This window comes from Astatotilapia calliptera, chromosome 7 (assembly GCF_900246225.1).
Source record: "Astatotilapia calliptera chromosome 7, fAstCal1.2, whole genome shotgun sequence".
In the NCBI taxonomy this organism is placed as follows: Eukaryota; Metazoa; Chordata; class Actinopteri; order Cichliformes; family Cichlidae; genus Astatotilapia; species Astatotilapia calliptera.
In genome coordinates, this window is record NC_039308.1 from 57,843,803 (window position 1) to 57,863,754 (window position 19,952).

Sequence of the window (19,952 nt, forward strand, 5' to 3'; positions counted from 1 at the left end):
TCTGACAAACTCTACATGTGTTCAAAACCAAAAAAATGAGCACAAACCAGTTTTTCCATGTCAGACACATCAGCTGCAAGTGCTACACTTACTATGTTAGACTTTCAGAGTTGCACGCCGAACATTTATCTCCATAAATATCTCACTTCAGACACAAAATAAAAAAATATAAATTTGATTGTTATTGCACAGGCTGTAGATAACGTAACACAGCTAACCAGAGCCGTCCCCACAGTAATGTTGCAGAGCTTTGTTTCCCTCTGGTGGTCAGTTGTGTGCATGACTGTCACTAGTGTTTAATGCTCGCAAGATCATGAAAAAATCCTTTCAAAATGTTGTGTGCCCAAAAAATTGCTGCTCGTTTTCCTTTAGCCACCAGTATTATAATTAATATGCTACTAAACATTTCGCTATATTTTGTATATTTAAATATTTTTATGATAGCCAGCTTGTTTTTTAATTTTTAAAAAAAATTCTTTATTTATTTATTTATTTTTTTATGTAAGCAACACTTCAGGAGGACCAGGAGGTTAAAAGCATGAATCAAAGATGTGCAAAAGAAAGAAAATACAACGACAGCAACAGAAGGCAGCATTACTTCGCCTTCAAATTAAAGGAAAACTGGGGGCTTAACTTCTGCAGTGAACATTTATGCGTTCCTAAACACATCCATATCACAAAAATGACATCATACAAAATGATGCATTTCACTAAACACTACCATCACAAATCATCAACCGTACGCGCAAATCTTTATTTTGAAAACCTTAACCGGAAACCCATTTTTTTTTTTATCCTACACTGCTTGAATCTGATGAGGCATCCCTGGAGCGCGCAGCGTAATTGCAGGTGGAAAGCCTGGGAAGCAAGAAGCGATATAAGCAGGTGTCAAGCCGGGTTCGGGTTCATGATACGTTCCGTTTTTCTCCTGGATTTCGGTTGTTTTTGTGTGTTTGTGTCCCCCCCGCCACCTTCGATGATCTACAATGCAGACCTCAGCTTGGCTCGTCGGTCGTTGCGCTCTCATCCTCTGCGCGCTCCAGCTGATGGACGGGGCGAAAGGACAGAAGCAGTGTACTGAGGTGAGGCTACAGTCAATCAGTCTGAGCTGTTTATCGCTATATCAAAAATAACTGACTGTTTATACAGAAAAGAAAGAAAAGGCGAAAGGCTGCTGTGTCTGCGCACGCTTGAGCGAGTTATTAATCTAGTGATCGAACAGTAAACACGATTAAACATTGATGTCACATTTCCGGGTCGATTTACGGTGTAGGTTTGGAGTCCCACTTTATAATTTGCAGCATGTGTGAAGACGCACACCTCAGCGCTGCTTTCTGTTTAAATAACGCGAACAACATGGAGGAGTATGAATCACTGTTCAGGTCTGGTGTTTGTTGAACTTCACCAGTCTGTGCTATTAAGTTATCAGTTTCCTGCATGAACTGGCTTTTCCTTCCCTTTGGTCTGGCACAGCTCAACACGTTCTGACACTAGGCTGGCAGCACAACACACACACACACACACACACAGAGGTGTCCCAAGATAGAGGAGCAACATTCCTCTAAGTCATTCTCTTTTTTCACACTGACAAAGAGATTACTGCGGGCCTCCAGTTTGTTCCTATATGGTGGTTAAATCATTGTGCAGCTTTAGCCCTTCTGGGGAGGGTGAGATTTACCAGAGCTGATGTTTACGCTGAAAGAAATTTATTCCGAAGAGGACTTTGCTGAATCATGGTGTGAGATGAATATTGAACAGCTGCCACATCCGTGATTGACCACAGCACTTATGGGAGTCGCAAGAGATAACGAGGGTTTAGTGTTGCACAGTTCACAATCCTGTATTTATTTTTTGTATCACTACAGCAGTAAAAACAGTTTGTGTATTAATATGCTTGATTTAGCCTCATTTCTTGTGACCTTTATCGGAAAGCGTCTCTGAGCTCTAACCTTAGACCCACTTAAAACCAGGGAAAAAAAATCACTCCACACACAACAGCCTGTATGTGCCGGGGTGTCAAAATCTGGTTTGGCTCAAGGAATAGCATTATGTAAACTGTCAGAAATTAGGCCACCCGCCTCTGTAGACACAAGATGAGGAGAAGTGGAATCAAGAACACTGGGCCAGTGCTTTTCACTCATGAGCCACAGATTAAAACAATTACATGCAATAATCGAATGTCTAAGTGAGCCTACTTGAAATGTTAAAAGCTGCTGGTAAAATGACTCAGCCTCTTTCACCAGCAGCCCACTGCTGCCATCTCCCCTACTCCTATCGCCATGGAGATGGTTTGTTGTGACCAGGGGCAGAAGAATGGTTTTAGCTTTAGAGATTACACTGTGACTGGCACTCATGTTTTTCAGCCAATAGCAGCTGGATTCTGTAGGAATTCATTGTTAGTAGCAAGCAGTCTGCTCTGATTTGCTGGTGATTCTTATCTGGAAGAGATGATTCTGTGCTTTAGTTTGGGTGGAGATGTTTGCTGACCTGCCTCTGGCCTATGTTTAGTCAGGTTTTATGTCCAAGCCTGCTATGTTGACTGACTTCTTATGTTTTGTGTGTCTCCCTGGCAGACTGATTACTACTTTGAGTACACGGAGTGTGACAGCACAGGATCTCGGTGGAGAGTGGCCATCCCACAGCACCCTGGGGCCTGTACTGGACTACCAGCGCCAGTGCGAGGCACAGAATGCAGTGAGTTAAGTGTGCGTGTGGAAAATGACTGAAGCTGATGTGTGTATGTCACCTTCTTATCAGTAGCTGGAACTTTCACCACCACAACCTGACTGTGTTTGGACGTCGACCAACCATAGAGTGAAGCTACAGGCCAATAACCTTGGAGCAAAAACAATGTTACGTAATATCTTTCTGTGCTTGCTACGAAACAAGGCACATAATTGATGGCACGTGTTGATGAAGGTTAGTGGTTGTTTAATGTGAAGTGAAAGGACAGGGAGATGTTAGTGTAGCTCCAAGAATGCACAGGTGCTCACTGACAAACGTGTCCTTGAGGATGTTAACTCAAGCTCGTTTGGTGCTTTTTATTGGGCCATGTAACTAACCTTTCCAGTCGATGCTAATGTCATTTTTTTTTCTTAAGTAAAAAAGTGAGTCATAGAGGGTGTTACTTTTTTCTTTTTGTAGTTTTTGTTTGACACTCTTATCATAATGGAGCCAAGATGACACCGTTTCATTACATGACGGAATGCTCATGTTGCTGGTCATACAAGTTTGGTCTTTATCATTCACCTGTACAGGTTTGCCCAGTGCTTTTATTCAACACCACCTCACTAATGGATCGAATCCAACAATAGGGTTCATGAATGCTTTCTTTTCTTTTACTGTTTTCAAACCTACATGTGTTATGTATGCATAAATTGTTTGGAAAAAGTTTATTTATTATTTTAATAATAATAGTGCCGTGAACTGGAATGCACTGAAGACTGAACTAACAAAATGCTTTCCATATCAGCACTGTTTCTCACCTTTTGTTATTTTAAACAATTTTTTGTTTCCTTCTTCCTCCTCAGACCACTATTTATATACACTTGTGTTCTCATAGGTTCGTCATCTAATTCTAACTCGCATATGATATTTCAGTGTCATTCACTGTATTGAAATGGAGCACACCGCCCACTTAATGAGCTTATCTGTCACCAGTTGTTATGTGTAACTATCAAAGTGCCTGCCAGAGCAAACTATTTTTAAATCTAGCCTTGAAGCAGTTGCATGCTCTCACATTTAGCATAGAGAAGCATCACAATGCCATTAGACGAGAACAGGTATGAGGAAGAACTGTCCTCATACCTGTTCTGGAGAAATGCAGAGACACAATGGCTCAGTGAGGGGAAAACAAGTACAAAGACGCTTTGTAACAGATGTAAGAATGAAGTTTGTCAATCACTGGGGTTACATTACATGTAATGGCTGATGCGACCATGCTTTTTGCTGTAGAATGTGAAGAAGGTTGGTAAATTCAAAAACTGTTTTCTTTCTTTCACTGTGTCCACTAGCCTTCTCGTGTAAGGCTGGAGAGTTCCTGGAGATGTCAGCTCAGGAGTGCACTCAGTGTGCAGCAGGAAGCTACTCCCTCGGTAGCGGTATCCGCTTCGACCAATGGGATTACATGCCTATTGGATTTAGTAGCCTAGCAACCTCCCTGGAGAACAGCCTACCCGGTTATAACAGCCTCACCTGTAACAGGTAATTGAGTAAGACATTTAAAAAAGGGAAAAAGTTGGTAAAAAATACTATGCTGGATTTATTTATTTTTTTTTCTTGTAGCTCTTCCTGGGCTCCTCAGGGAAACTATCTGGAGTCCAACAGGGATGAATGCACAGTCTCTCTCATCTATGCTGTGCATCTGAAGAAACAAGGCTCAGTTAGCTTTGACTACCAGTATCCTGACAGTAACCTGCTATTTGAGTTCTTTGTGAGTATTCGTTGCCTTTCAGTGGAAACATCTGCCATCACTTCATTATTAACTGTACAGTGGGGCAAAAAAGTATTTAGTCAGCCACCGATTGTGCAAGTTCCCCCGCTTAAAATGATGACAGAGGTCAGTAATTTGCACCAGAGGTACACTTCAACTGTGAGAGACAGAATGTGAAAAAAAAATCCATGAATCCACATGGTAGGATTTGTAAAGAATTTATTCATAAATTAGGGTGGAAAATAAGTATTTGGTCAATAACAAAAATACAACTCAATACTTTGTAACATAACCTTTGTTGGCAATAACAGAGGTCAAACGTTTACTATAGGTCTTTACCAGGTTTGCACACACAGTAGCTGGTATTTTGGCCCATTCCTCCATGCAGATCTTCTCGAGAGCAGTGATGTTTTGGGGCTGTCGCCGAGCAACACGGACTTTCAATTCCCGCCACAGATTTTCTATGGGGTTGAGGTCTGGAGACTGGCTAGGCCACTCCAGGACTTTCAAATGCTTCTTACGGAGCCACTCCTTTGTTGCCCGGGCGGTGTGTTTTGGATCATTGTCATGTTGGAAGACCCAGCCTTGTTTCATCTTCAAAGTTCTCACTGATGGAAGGAGGTTTTGGCTCAAAATCTCACGATACATGGCCCCATTCATTCTGTCCTTAACACGGATCAGTCGTCCTGTCCCCTTGGCAGAAAAACAGCCCCATAGCATGATGTTTCCACCCCCATGCTTCACAGTAGGTATGGTGTTCTTGGGATGCAACTCAGTATTCTTCTTCCTCCAAACACGACGAGTTGAGTTTATACCAAAAAGTTCTACTTTGGTTTCATCTGACCACATGACATTCTCCCAATCCTCTGCTGTATCATCCATGTGCTCTCTGGCAAACTTCAGACGGGCCTGGACATGCACTGGCTTCAGCAGCGGAACACGTCTGGCACTGGGGGATTTGATTCCCTGCCGTTGTAGTGTGTTACTGATGGTGACCTTTGTTACTTTGGTCCCAGCTCTCTGCAGGTCATTCGCCAGGTCCCCCCGTGTGGTTCTGGGATCTTTGCTCACCGTTCTCATGATCATTTTGACCCCACGGGATGAGATCTTGCGTGGAGCCCCAGATCGAGGGAGATTATCAGTGGTCTTGTATGTCTTCCATTTTCTGATGATTACTCCCACAGTTGATTTTTTCACACCAAGCTGCTTGCCTATTGTAGATTCACTCTTCCCAGTCTGGTGCAGGTCTACAGTACTTTTCCTGGTGTCCTTCGAAAGCTCTTTGGTCTTGGCCATGGCGGAGTTTGGAGTCTGACTGTTTGAGGCTGTGGACAGGTGTCTTTTATACAGATGATGAGTTCAAACAGGTGCCATTCATACAGGTAACGAGTGGGGGACAGAAAAGCTTCTTACAGAAGACGTTACAGGTCTGTGAGAGCCAGAGATTTTCCTTGTTTGAGGTGACCAAATACTTATTTTCCACCCTGATTTACGAATAAATTCTTTACAAATCCTACCATGTGGATTCATGGATTTTTTTTTTCACCTTCTGTCTCTCACAGTTGAAGTGTACTTCTGGTGCAAATTACTGACCTCTGTCATCATTTTAAGTGGGGGAACTTGCACAATCGGTGGCTGACTAAATACTTTTTTGCCCCACTGTAACTGTACAGTACTCTCTGTATATAGTAACCATTGTCCTTAATGTAAATATGTAAGAAAAATTGTGTATGTTTCTGTTCTGTGTCCTGTGTACTGTTTGTTTGTATATGTGTCTTTTTGGCTGCTGTTACAACCAAATTTCCCCTTGTGGGACAATTAAATGGATTATTCTATTCTATTCTATTCTATTCTATTATTATTGCTTGTATATACATCTATCAATGCTATTTTATTTGTAAGAAGCCTGCAAGAGCTAATTAAAAAGTACTATAGATTGTGCTCAAGCTAAAGCATAGTTACATAGTTTTCTTACAGTTAATTCTAGTACTTTTTTTTTGTATTTTCCCCTGTCCACTTATCAGTGTAGTGATGCGGTGTGTATGCATGAACATATAAACCATGCACAATGTTGTAACTGAAAATTAGTGTGGAAAAAAAGGGGGGAGGTTTTGATCTGCTTGTGTGTGTTTAGATCCAGAATGACCAGTGTCAAGAAATGGATCAGTCTGATGACAAGAAGTGGCTCAAGCTCACCAAGCATGGCGAATGGGCAACTCATACGGTAAATGTCTCACAGAGCACGACGACAAGTAGACAGAAAGGGCAGGTTTTTAGCCTCGTTCTCCCAAATCAAATGTATTGTGTAACATCCACAGAGCGGATAGAAGCAGGAAGCGTGTACACAGAAAGGAGCTGGCATCATTTTATATTGTCTCCAGTAATTTTACACTCATGCTGTAAATGAGCTTCTGCACGTACATATTTTGGTTTCTGCATTGTGAATTAAAATGTACAATTAAATGTAATATATGGATCTTCTTGAGATAGGTTTCTAGTGGTGGTACTGCTCCTTGCTTCTTCTCGCAGGTTAGATTAGATTTGTTTGGTTCAAGAAAATTGTTCTGCTATTTTAATTCCTTAATAAGAAAAAAAAAAATGAATTTACTTACGTGGCATTATATGCCATGAAAACAAAACAATCTGTATAAAGTTACTGTTGTCCTGCATACTTTGCAGTTTATGTTTTCTGAACTTGTGCTGTTAAGCTTTATACTTCATGGTTAGATGGCTATAGAGTTACAGCTTAGCTGCTGCAATTAAGCTGATCGCATATAATGACCTTTCTTAATTTTCAGATAGAATATTATATTAATTATTAATATTTAATCCCAAGCTGATGATGCATTGATATGTGTATTCTAGGTGAACCTGAAATCTGGCACCAACATCCTTTACTGGAGGACTGGTGGTGTTACGATGGGGAAAAAAAGTGGTGAATCCTGCACTGCTGAAAAATATTCATATTGAGGGTTGGTGGTTACTTTTGCTTTTTTCTTTTTCTCTTTATAAAAAATGACAACAAAATAGATCAAACAGTTACTTCTTCTTTCTATCTTTTCTGCTCCGCTCAGGTGTTGCCTACACATCAGAGTGTTTTCCGTGTAAGCCGGGATCTTTCAGTCGAGTCCCTGGCTCCTCCTCATGTGAACCCTGTCCTCGGGACACCTATTCTGGCCATGGTGCCAGTTCCTGCACTCCCTGTAACACCAGCACTCAGTATGCAGGTATGAATAAAAAGCTAGATTTGCCATTTCAAATCTGTTTTGAATCCTAATTGCTATCACTGCTTTTTAGAGAAGCACATCTAAAGGATATAGATAGAGCTTGTCCTATTTTTATGTCACAGTTGTCAAACTTCAGAAAAAGAAACACAGTGAGCCCGCGTGATCGCAAGGGAATAGCAGGTTTTGGCAACTGGGGCAGCAAAAGTAATGCTTGATCATTATGTTAGTATATTTGCTAACATATGTAATATGATAGGAAGGCAGCCAATGCACTAGAATCTTGAACTAGAAGTTTAGATTTATTTTTTTTTTTTTTCCCCCAGGGGGTTTGAACGAGGACTTTTCAGTTAAAGTACTGTGGTTATTTTATTTGTATGATGTATCTTGTAACATACTTTTACATACTGCTACATAATGTTAACATACTTTTTGAAAATGTATTTAGTTGGATCTTTCTACTCAAGTGATTTAAAAAAATGTATTCACTTATTTTTAAAATTGGCCTGTACCATATTAAATAGGCACATCTCAGGATAAATACAGTATTAAGGACTGCCAATAAGTTGCACTCCTTTGGATTATGAACTAAATATGACACAACCTACTCCTTGCCTGGGACAATGATTGGCCATTTCTTGTAGATGCACTGTTGACCGATATGTATTTTGATGTTATTTTTTAATATTTTTTATTTGAGCTGTACTAGGTGATGTGTTTTATGAAGACCAAAAGGCAAAACCAGCTGATATGGCAATACAACTCTTCTTTGTACTTCAAACGAGTTGTTCAGACTGTTTAACCATCTAATGAAATTTAAGTTTTAAGATGAAAGAACAGGCAATTCCACAGTTTTTACTGAGGCACACTCTGCCTTGATAAAGAATCATATAATGCATTTAATTAATTTTCTGTTTAGTAAAGTAATTTAAAAGTCACTGGATACAGCTAGATACGGTAGAGGATTAGGGCCACCGGGGGAAAAAAAAAGTTTTCTTTTTCTTTTTTTCCAGAATTCTGAAAAAAAATAATTCTAAGGAAAAAGTCAAAATTCTGAGCTTAACCTCAGAATTCTTTCTTTTGTCTCAGACTTCTGGAAAAGAAGAAAAAAATCACATGCCCACTTTTTCCCCCCAGTGGCCCTAGTCCTCTTTCCTAGCTAGATCATCCAGGGAATAAACATATTTTATTTAGTACATATTTTGCGACTGTTGCTTTGCTAGTGTTGTATCCATATAAAAGGAAATGGGGGTGGGGGGGATCGATTCTGCTTAAAATTGCTCCTGTTTTTAAATAATTATATTTGCTTTATATCTCCTATGCTAATATTAATATAATGTATCCCCACTTTTCCTAGCTGAGGGATCTGGCTCATGTAAGGACAGACCTCCCTGTTCCATGAAGGATTATTTCCAGATCCACACAGCTTGTGACCAAGAGCGCAAGGTGAGAGAAAAGAGGCTACCTCTTTACTAAAGAGCCTGTTGAGACTCGCTCTATAATCACAGTTTGTCCTTTTTATTCCAACTCACACCTTTTTTTTATCTGATTTCAGACACAGGTCATATTTAAGTGGGTTGAACCTAAGATCTGTCTTGAGAATGTGACTGGAGCTGTGACATTGCCTCCAAGTGGAGAACGAGAGCCCTGCCCCCCCTGTAACCCTGGTTTCTATAACAATGACACGGCCACATGCTCACCATGTCCACCTGGGACCTTTTCCGATGGCATGAAACGTACTGAAAACTTTCTATCTTACAGTCCTCATTTGTCTTCCACTTACCTTTTGTTTCATGCGGTTTCCCAATTGTGTTTTTCACTGTTTGTCCCCAGCATGTCAGCAGTGTCCTGCAGGCTCTGAGCCCACCTTGGGTTATGAGTACAAATGGTGGAATGTTCTTCCTTCTAACATGAAGACTTCCTGTTTTAATGTCGGCAATTCCAAGTGTGACAGTATGAATGGTAGGTGTTTATGGCAAGACATGCCCACTTTTGCTCTTTCCCTCAATTCTGGTCTATTTTGTCACTGTATTGTGTGATGACTCCAATGAAGTGAATCAAAAAGCATGGCAAATATTTGGCTACCATTAGCAACACGCACTAACCGCAACACCCACACGACACTAACCGCAACACTGGGAAATTTGTTTTGTCACAGCAGGAAGTGGACAGTGCAAAAGTTATGAGGCAAAAATTAGAATACAATAAGAATAAATACAGTACACAACTGTACAGAATAGAATAAAATAAAATACTATATACAGTAGAATAAAATAAAATAAATATACAATAAGATAAAAATAGAATACAAATACTATATACAACTGAGTAAAAATACAACGATGACAGAAAGGATTATTGCACTTAGTATTATTGCATATGTATGGATGTGTGTGCTTGATCAGTTATTTATTTATTTATTTATTTATTTATTTTCAGGTTGGGAGGTTGCAGGTAATCACATCCAGGCTGGAGCCGGAAGCTCTGATAATGATTACCTCATCCTCAACCTCCATGTTCCTGGATTCAAGTAAGGATAGTAGCTTTGAGTTTTTTAGCCTCCATCACTTTTGCCACTGAGCTATTTCTTTCAGCTGTGACTAATTCCCTTCTTCTGTTTATTTGCCATCAGGCTTCCTACTTCAGTGTCGAGTCATTCAGGGGAAGAATTTGGTCGCATTACATTTGAATTTGAAACTTCTTGCACAGCTGACTGTGAGCTCTACTTCATGATGGTGAGAAGAGTTACCGACATGATTGCTGCTCTGAAAAATGTTACCATAGATTTTCAAACCAGAAATTTGTCTAATGAATCTTTTAGGATGTAAACAGGAAGAGTACAAAAATAGTGGAGTCTTGGGAGAAAAACAAAACAAGGCAAACCTACACACACATCATGACAAAGAATGCTTCAGTTTCCTACACATGGGCCTTCCAGAGGACTAACCAAGCTTCAGATGTGAGTAGAAGTACACAATTACACACAGATATGAACTAATTTAAACTACATTCACTTCAAAGCTGTCAGTGAACGATGTTCATTAATACTTTCCACCCATCCATCCATTTCCTTCCACTTATCCGGGGCTGGGTCATTAGGGCAGCAACCTAAGTAGAGACACCCAGACAGACCTCCCTCTCCCTGGCCACCTCCTCCAGCTTGTCTGGGGGAACACAAAGGTGTTCCCAGGCCAAATGAGAGATATAATCTCTCAAGCTTGGCCTGGGTCTGCAACGCAGCATCCTCCCAGTGGGTTATGCCTGGAACACATCACCCTGGAGACCCCAGCAGGCATCCTTGTCAGATCACCTCAATTGGCTCCTTTCGATGTGGAGGAGTAGCAGCTCTACTCTGAGCCTCTCCCAGATGGCCAAACTCCTCACTTTATCTCCAAGGGAGAGGCCAGCCACACTTCAGAGGAGGCCCATTTCCGTCACTTGTATCCACGATCTCGTTTTTTGGTCACTACTCAAAGGTCGTGAGCATAGCTGAGGGTAGGGACGTAGACCGGGAAATTGAGAGCTTAGCTTTTAAGTGCAGGTCTCTCTTCACTACAACAGACCGGTACAGCATTCGCATCACTGGCGCTGCAGCACCAATCTGTCTGTCAATCTCCTACTCCCCTCTTCCCTCGCTTGTGAACAAGACCCCAAGATACTGACCCAAGGCACTCCACTTGGGGCAGGAACTCGTCCCTAACCTGGTTTAGTATGGACATGGCACCCTTTTCTGGCTGAGGACCATGGCTTCAGACTTGGAGGTGGTGATTCTCATCCTGCTGCTGGAGGCCACCGCCTGATGAAGTCAATGGAGCCACATCTGCGAAAGGCAGAGATGAGATTCTGAGACCACCCAAGTTGAAGCTTTCTGTCACTTGGCCTAGAAATTCTGCCCATTTAAATTATAAATTGAATCTGTAACAAACGGCAACCCTGGTTTATTTATTTGTTTATTTATAAGGAACCCCATTAGCTTCCACAACAGTGGTTGCTAGTCTTCCTGGGGCCCAAACCATCAAATACCACCAAATAAAATGTTACACAATGAGTTGGATGCAAATTGTCCACATAATTTGGCTCTTAGATCCACAATAAGGTTTTACAATTCTGAAAATGTAAACATGTGAATATTAAAAATTATATAAAAAAGCAAAAAACCCAAAACACAACACTCAAACAAAATACACAATTTCCATTACAAGTGACATTACCCTCTACAATTTTTACAAATACATTAAAAACGGCCTAAATAGGCTTTTAGGTGATTTTTAAAATTATGAATAGAAGCCAATTCTCTAATTGCATAAGGGAACTTATTCCACTGAAAAGATGCTCTAAATATAACAGAGTTTTTCAAAAAGTTACTTTTAACTCGAGGAGTTACTAAATTGTGGTTACGGTAGTTGAGAATCGTGTAGCATGATTATGTATTTCATCTGGATACTGCAACTGAGCATAAAAAAAGTGTGGTGTGTTTACCAGTATTGCTTTCTTTAAAAATACAAGTAATCCATAGTATAATTTAGCTTGTACAGAAAGCCAAGAAAGTTTATCGTGCATTTTATCAATACTTGTATAATATGAACACCTTAACACTAATCTGGCCGCCCTATTTTGGACTAACTGAAGTCTGTTCAGATCTGTCTTATTAGCTGCTGACCAAATGATTGAGCAGTACTCTAGATGAGATAATACTAGTGCATTAATGACATCTTTCATAATTGAAGAAGTGATATAAAAAGAGCATTTCCTAGCTATAGCTGTGCCCTGTCCCATTTTCTTAATAACAGAGTTGATGTGCTGAGACCATGAAAGGTGGTGGTTTATGGTAACACCAAGTAATTTAATCTGGGTGACCTGTTCTAATACCAATCCAGCTATGGAAAGATTTAGTTGTGGGCTGTTGACTAAGCGTCCTCTACTTCCTATTAACATGGATTTGGATTTAGACACGTTTAAAATCATGTTGTTTTTACTTATCCAATCAAACACGTTCAGCAAATCTAGTTGTAACACGCTTGTCAATTCAGAGTGGCTACTGGCTGAATAAAACATGGTGGAATCATCAGCATACATTACAAGATGAGATTTATCCAGGACATACGGCAAATCATTTGTAAAGACTGAGTAGAGAAGTGGACCGAAGCAGCTGCCTTGGGGTAGACCACAGTTCATTTCACAGCCCTCCGAGAAATAACCATTATAATAAACCTTTTGCCTTCTTCCAGACAATAACTGTTCCTCCAGCACAAAGCAGTGGGAAATCCATAAACTTTTAGTTTATCTATCAAACGATGTCATGGCGCCATTTAACTGAGCTATCCTGGAATTCAGCACAAGCAGTGGTAAAACCTAACATTTAGTTATCTATCAAAATCATGATTTATCAATCAATCAGCACTTCCGCATACAACCCCGGCAAATTCCATTATCTAGATATTTGTACAGTTATCTGTCATGTGAATGAGAGCTGAACTGGTGGAATAACCAGGTTTGTAGCATGTTGAAACTGAGTGAGTAACTGATTTTCTGTTAGGTAATGTTGAATTTGTTCATAGACAATCCTCTCCATAGATTTACTTTAGAACGGGCGTAGACCTAAGGTCTGCTATTGACCACCATTAAAAACGTCATTCTTGTTTTTTAGGAATGGGAATTATTTTCGATTCTTTCCACTGCCAATGCGAAATAAGCTGCATGCCAAAGATCTATATAAATTGTGAATATAGGAAGCGGACACAAAACTTGGCTGCAACTTTGAGCAGTTTACTGTCTATGTTATCAGAGCCGGAGGATGTATCGTCAGGAAGTGATATCAATAAGCGCTCTACCATCTCCGCATTCACTGCCTCAAACTTAAATTGGCATTGCTTATTATTCATGATAACATCCTGTATAAGACGACGTGATAAGGTGGGATCACCTCTGCTCATATTAGATTTTAAATTTGTTATTTTATTGCTGTAATAATTCGCAAAATAATTGGCTATGTCCTTAGCTTTACTTATAAACGTACCACCCGTGTAGATGTGAGACATCACCGGAGCAAGATCTCTACCCATTATATTATTTAAAACTTTTTGCTGTCCTTATTGGCCTCCTTGAGCTTAAGTTGATAATATTCTTTCTTCTTGCGCCTATTCAATTTAGTTACTTGATTTCTTAACTCGCGATATCGTGCCCACTCTTGTGGACTGACAGACTTACGGGTATGTGCTTTTGCTTTTGCTATATCCCTTTCTGACATTGCAACCTTAAGTTCATTATCTAACCAAGGTGCGTAGTTCTTTTTAACAGTAAATCTTTTTAAGGGGGCATGTTTGTCAGCCAGGTAGCAAAAGTTTTCAATAAACATAGATAATGCCATATCAGGGTCACTCTCGAGGCAGATGTCAGTCCAGTGAATTTCTTTTACGTCATTAATATACTTATCTGCATTGAAATTTTTGTATGATCTATGAAAAATAATCTTTTGTGCAGTTTTCAGTGGTTTCATTTTCTTGGTCAAACCTACAAGATTATGGTCACTATAGCCAACTGGAATAGAAACAATATTAGAGCAATGCTCAGGAACATTTATATATATATATATATATATATATATATATATATATATATATATATATATATATATATATATATATATATATATATATATATATATATATATATATATATATATATATATATATATATATATATATATATGATCAATACATGATGATGACCTCCTGCGTTGACCGTGACCCGGGTGGGAATGGTGATCATCTGAGACAGGCAACAAGCCAACGCTGATGAACTTATCTTTTTCCTTAAAGGACAAGAAGGAGCTGACCAATTGATATTAAAGTCTCCTAATAAGAACATGTCTTTGTTTTCCTCAGTTACTTTTTCCCTGGTAGAGTCCAACACCCACTGGGAAGCCTGACTTATTACAGGCTATGCAGACCAAGCTCTTGCAATGGTTGCAAAAGGATCAACTGGCTCAAAGCAACGGGCCAGACACCCCATACTCCTGAAACACCTCCCACAGAACTCTCCGAGGCACATGGTCAGATGCTTTCTCCAAGTCCACAAAACACATGTAGATTGGTTGGGCAACCTCCCATGCACCCCCAAATATCCTCAAAAGGGTAAAGAGGTGGTCCAGTGTTCAGCGACCGGGACAAAAACCGCATTGTTGCTCCTGTGTCCAAAGTTCAGTCTTTGTACAACACCCAGAGCCTTTAGGAACCTCATCCACTCCAGGGGCTATCCCACCAAAGAGTTGGTGGTGATAGAGTCATCTATCACCAGGGGTGACCCCACCCCTGGTGATAGATGACTCGCCCCCCTCCTCCCCAGACTCTGCTTCCTCTATGGAAGATCCCACAGTCCCACCTGAGCCAACTCACCACCAGGTGGTGATCAGCTGTCAGCTCAGCACCTCTCTTCACCCAAGTGTCTAGCACATACAGCTGCAGATCTGATGATACAGTTACAAAATCGATCACTGACGTGTGGGCTAGGGTGTCCTTTAAAATTATAAATATATTTATATATTATTAATTAGAGTTATATATAAATATATAACTCTAATTTAATTTACCTCAAATATTTTAGTTATCTCATATAATTGCAAACCTTATTACATATCATAAAGTGCAAAACTGTAAAAGAATAGCAGTAACCTTTGCTTCTTGCTTTTTGTTTTGAACTGTCTTTGGTTGCTGTTGTTGTCGTTGTGTTGTAATTTGTGCAATAGCTAATAAAATCTGAAATGACTGAGTTCTTGAGGTCAGACCACTTTAGGCACACCAAGTACTCCCTTCTTTTTGGTTCTAAAGATAAATTCTGAAGTGTCATTCAGTGTCTTGCACAATATATCAACACTGGAGATTTTATTTCATGTCATCTAGCTGATGTGTATTTATCTCTCTCTACCTAAGGTACGACAGTATGTCAAAGATGTGGCGCGAATCTACTCCATCACTGTGAGTAACGCGGTGGACGGAGTGTCCTCTAGCTGTCGGGTTTGTGCCCTCGGTGCACAACCGTCCAGCTCTGCGTGTGTGCCGTGCCCACCTGGGCATTACATAGACGCAAGTACGAGCCAGTGCACAGAGTGTCCACCTAACACATACCTGATGCCTCACGCTGCACCAGGCCCTGATGCCTGCAAATCCTGTGGACCTTCCAGCAAAAGTGACAAGGTTTGTTGCTATGATTGAGAAAGAATTTAAGAAAATTCTTGTTATCAGTAAGGCGGTACACCAGATACCTGTGTATTTGTTTTCCAGGAGCACAGCTTATGCTATAGTGACTGTCACTTCACCTACACAGAAGGCAATGCCACTCTGACTTTTGACTTCAGCTCACTTGGGCCAGTGGGGTCACTGATGAATGGCCCAAGCTTTACCTCAAAAGGAACCAAGTACTTCCATCACTTCAATATCAGTATCTGTGGAGGAAAGGTGTGCAAAGATGAAAATGCGCAGAAAATCCTGCAATTTTAAATGTGTTGTGCACAAATTGAATGTCATTGCAATTTTCTCTTTTTCTTTAAGGGTCAGTTGGCAGTATGTACAGACAATGTAACAGACCTATCCATCACTGACTCCCAGAGAGAAAAGGAAGGGCCCAATGCCATCACGACCTTCATCTGTCAATCAACAATAATCCCAGCTAGTGGACGAGGATTCCACACAGCCCTCTCCTCGCAGTCCATTAACCTGGCTGACACATTTGTTGGTTAGTGAGCATCAAACACAGACGGTGGCAGTGAAGAGAATTGAATTTAGGTTTACTTTTTTATGCCTCTATTTTTATTTTAAAATAATAAAATAATATGTGATAATAAGTAAAAGGTCCTTTTTTGTGGGGATCATTACTCGTATAATATAAAAGGTCTTTTTTGCTTGTCTTTAAATGTTAAACTCCTGTCATAGAAAAGATTAAAGACAAATTAAAAGTAGACATATTATTAAGTAATACATTTCTATAAATATTAACAGGGACAACTGTGGATAACAACCTTGAAGGAATAAGTGTAACACCAGATCTGTTTCCCAAGACCTCCAAGAAAGTTCCTGATGTCAACTTTTACTACAGGTGCCTATCATTACAGGCATTATTTATAGAGTGGAAAAAAAAATCACTGCTTTAAGCTTCTTGCTTTCTGTGCTTTTTGGTGTAAGGTCTTTGGAGACAACTTCATCTTGCGAGTCGGGTCGGAGCGTGGTGGTGACACTTCGCTGTAACCCAGACAAGAGCACTACGGGGGAGCTCTCAGTACCCAGGTCTTTCTCATCAACGTCTCTCTAATTTTCATGTGTTTGTCACTGTTCTGTGCTGTGGTCCAGCTTACTGAACAAATTGTGCCTTTGGCTATTTCAGTCAGTGTCCTGCTGGAACGTGTGATGGTTGCACCTTTCAATTCTTATGGGAGAGCTCAGGGGCTTGTCCTACATGCACAGAAAGAGACTACCATCAGATAGAGGGAGTGTGCAAGGGAGGAAATCAGGTGTGTGTGTGGACATATACTTGTCTATGAGTACTGGATTTTTCTTAAAGGCATGTTTAATGTGAATTAAAACAGACTGTGTACTGCAGCTTTCATTTGAAGTGGTTTATATTCACCTCCGATTTTAAAATTCTTATCCAATTTTATAGCCAGCCAAGCAACCAAACGGGTTATAATTCCACAACCGTTCATGGTAACAAGCCTAAAGGTTGTTAGCATCCAAAATATCCATGTATGTAGAAAAATCCCACAAAGCTTAAAGTCAGCCCTATAACAGTCTTTGTTTCACTTAAAATGCAGGTTGCTGGAATGAAGACAAACCTATTGAACACTTCAAATTTCATATTTACACTTACTAGTGTATGCGCTGTCCCATTCATGTGTGTATATCCACCCTTAGGACTTGCTGTATGTGTGGAATGAACCAAAGCTGTGCATGGGTGGTGTGCCCTTGCCTGCTAAGAAAACACAGACCTGTGAGGGCATTGAGTTCTGGATCCAGCTTGGTGCAGGACTGGGAGCTTTCACTGCAGTGTTGCTCGTTTCCCTGACCTGCTATTTCTGGAAGAAGAACAAACGGTATCTTTAGCCTCTTGTTCTTTAACTTCTCACATCATTATTTAATTACATGTTTTCTCATTTTCCCCTTAATTCCCCTTAATATTCTCCCCTTCTCCCTTTCTCACCTTCTTCCTCATCACTGCTGTAAGATTTTAGCTTCACATGTTTTGTTTTCTTTCCTTAACTTTGTCTCTTCTTCTCCATTATTACCAAATCCCATCTCTTGCCATTCTGTCTCTGTAACATCACAGTATTTATGTGAAGATTCTTCGTCTTCTTCTTCTTCTTGTAAATTTCTGCAGTATTGATTCTGTCACTTGTCTCTGTGCAAGGTTGGAGTATAAGTACTCCCGGCTGGTGATGTCTGCTAATAAGGAATGTGAAATGCCAGTGGCTGACAGCTGTGCTGTGATGGAGGGGGAGAATGAGGCAGACATGGAGGATGAAGTTGTATACACAAAACCTTCTCTACTTGGAAAACTCAAAGCCATAGCATCCAAGGTGAGAGACACAGTATCACTATACTTTTAAAACCACAAAGTTCCACAGTGGTAAAAAAAACAAACAAACAAACTATATAGTGTTGCAAAATAATTCTCTTTTCGTTTTCATTTTAGAGAAATGGAGATAACTATGAAAATGTGCAGCTAAATTCGGCTCATTCCAAAACATTGGTGTGGAGCTAGAGTGGAAGAACCGTGAAGGGGGCTGAGGGGAGAAATCAGACCTTCAAGAGACTTTTCCCACTTTGTGACCCCTATCTAACTATCCCCTTTATAAGCTTTGATACCTGGAACACCAACTGTTTGTATGTGCACACACATATAGACATAACATCAGAGCCATGCTCAAACGAGTCACACTAACCTGGTGGCCTTAAAGCTTGGTACGATGGAGCTGTCCAGTTAAAGACTGTGAAGCAGGTGTGTGGCTGACACTTCCTGATAGCTGTCTGATTCTAATTTATTTCAGGAAAAAATTGATAGAAGACCTCAGGGTAAGACAAAGACCTATTTAAGATGTCCTGTTTTGCTATTTTTCTCTCTTCAGTTTGCGTATCGTCCAATATTTCGTTGATACCTGTGGTATAGTTCATCTTCAGGAAAGCTATGATTTGCCTTTCCATATCCCACAGATGTTTACACAGATGGTTTATTCTTTTCATGTACAATCATTACCTTCTCATGTTTTTGTTGTTTTTTTTTTTATTTGAAATTATATAATGAAGAGAACTACTGATCAGTTGAAATTTGAATTTGCCATATTCTGTTTGGGTTGTGGTGTGGACTGTCCATGTACTTCAAATAAATCATGATGTATTTATGTATAATCTGACTCAGTCTGATTATCTTATTAAAAAGCTGCTGAAAAATTAAGCAATAAATACATTTGACTTAACCTTAAGTCAAATGTATTTGTTCAATACTATTTAGACTCAAGGTACTTTTGCATGCTTTGCAGACTGAAAAGAGGAATACAAAGAGACATTTAAAACATCTGTAAACATATGTATACAAGCTTGCACAAACAGTCATTATTAAAATATGAAGACATTTCACAGATGTCCAGTTATATAGATCTGGTGCACTTGCTTCTATTTTAATGGGATTGTCACCAAAAATTCAAGTTGTTTCTAATACGGCCTTAGTAAAAGCTATGTCAAATCGTCATTAACACTATGGGGCATCCATAAAAAATGGAACTGGCAAACAAAAATGTAACTCGTGAAGAAATATGCACTCATCAACCACTTTGTTAGGGGATCCTATTGTTAAGATGACCTGCTGAAGTTCAAACTGAGCATTAGAATAAAGAAAAGAGATCTAAGTGACTTTGAATGTGGCGTGGTTGTTGGTACCTGACGGACTGGGCTGGTTCACACACAACCATCCTCGAGGTTTACATTTCCCCACAGAGGCAGTGCTTTGTGGGGAAATGCCTTGTTGATGTCAGAGAAGAATGGCCAGACTACTTTGACCTGATAGGATAATGAGAGTAACTCAAATAACTACTTGTTAAAACCAAGATACGTAGACGAGCACCTCTGAATGCACAACATGTCACAGCTTAGAACAGATACGCTGCAGTAGCAGAAGGCCACATCAGATGTCACTGTTTTCTTTATCATGACAGTGAGTTCAACATACTCATTTGGCCTCCACAGTTACCAGATCTAAATCCAATAGAGCACCTTTGAGTTTTGTGCAACGCCAGATGCAGGAGATCATTCTAC

The 19,952-nt window shown here is 40.0% G+C and overlaps 1 protein-coding gene across 1 annotated transcript; it reads left to right on the forward strand.

Annotated features, from left to right (window-relative positions):
• The first annotated feature begins 801 nt into the window (after positions 1–801).
• On the forward strand, positions 802–19,049 carry elapor2a (endosome-lysosome associated apoptosis and autophagy regulator family member 2a). The gene is given in 23 exon segments (XM_026176091.1): positions 802–1,082; positions 2,574–2,694; positions 4,014–4,203; positions 4,285–4,432; positions 6,567–6,656; positions 7,298–7,366; positions 7,368–7,404; positions 7,507–7,659; positions 9,014–9,102; positions 9,212–9,392; positions 9,490–9,618; positions 10,096–10,186; positions 10,289–10,391; positions 10,478–10,615; positions 15,585–15,848; positions 15,936–16,109; positions 16,203–16,386; positions 16,650–16,746; positions 16,833–16,934; positions 17,032–17,158; positions 17,559–17,737; positions 18,052–18,220; positions 18,337–19,049. Coding segments are annotated over 23 exon segments (3,000 nt in total). The 5' UTR covers positions 802–986; the 3' UTR covers positions 18,406–19,049.
• Positions 19,050–19,952: the final 903 nt, after the last annotated feature.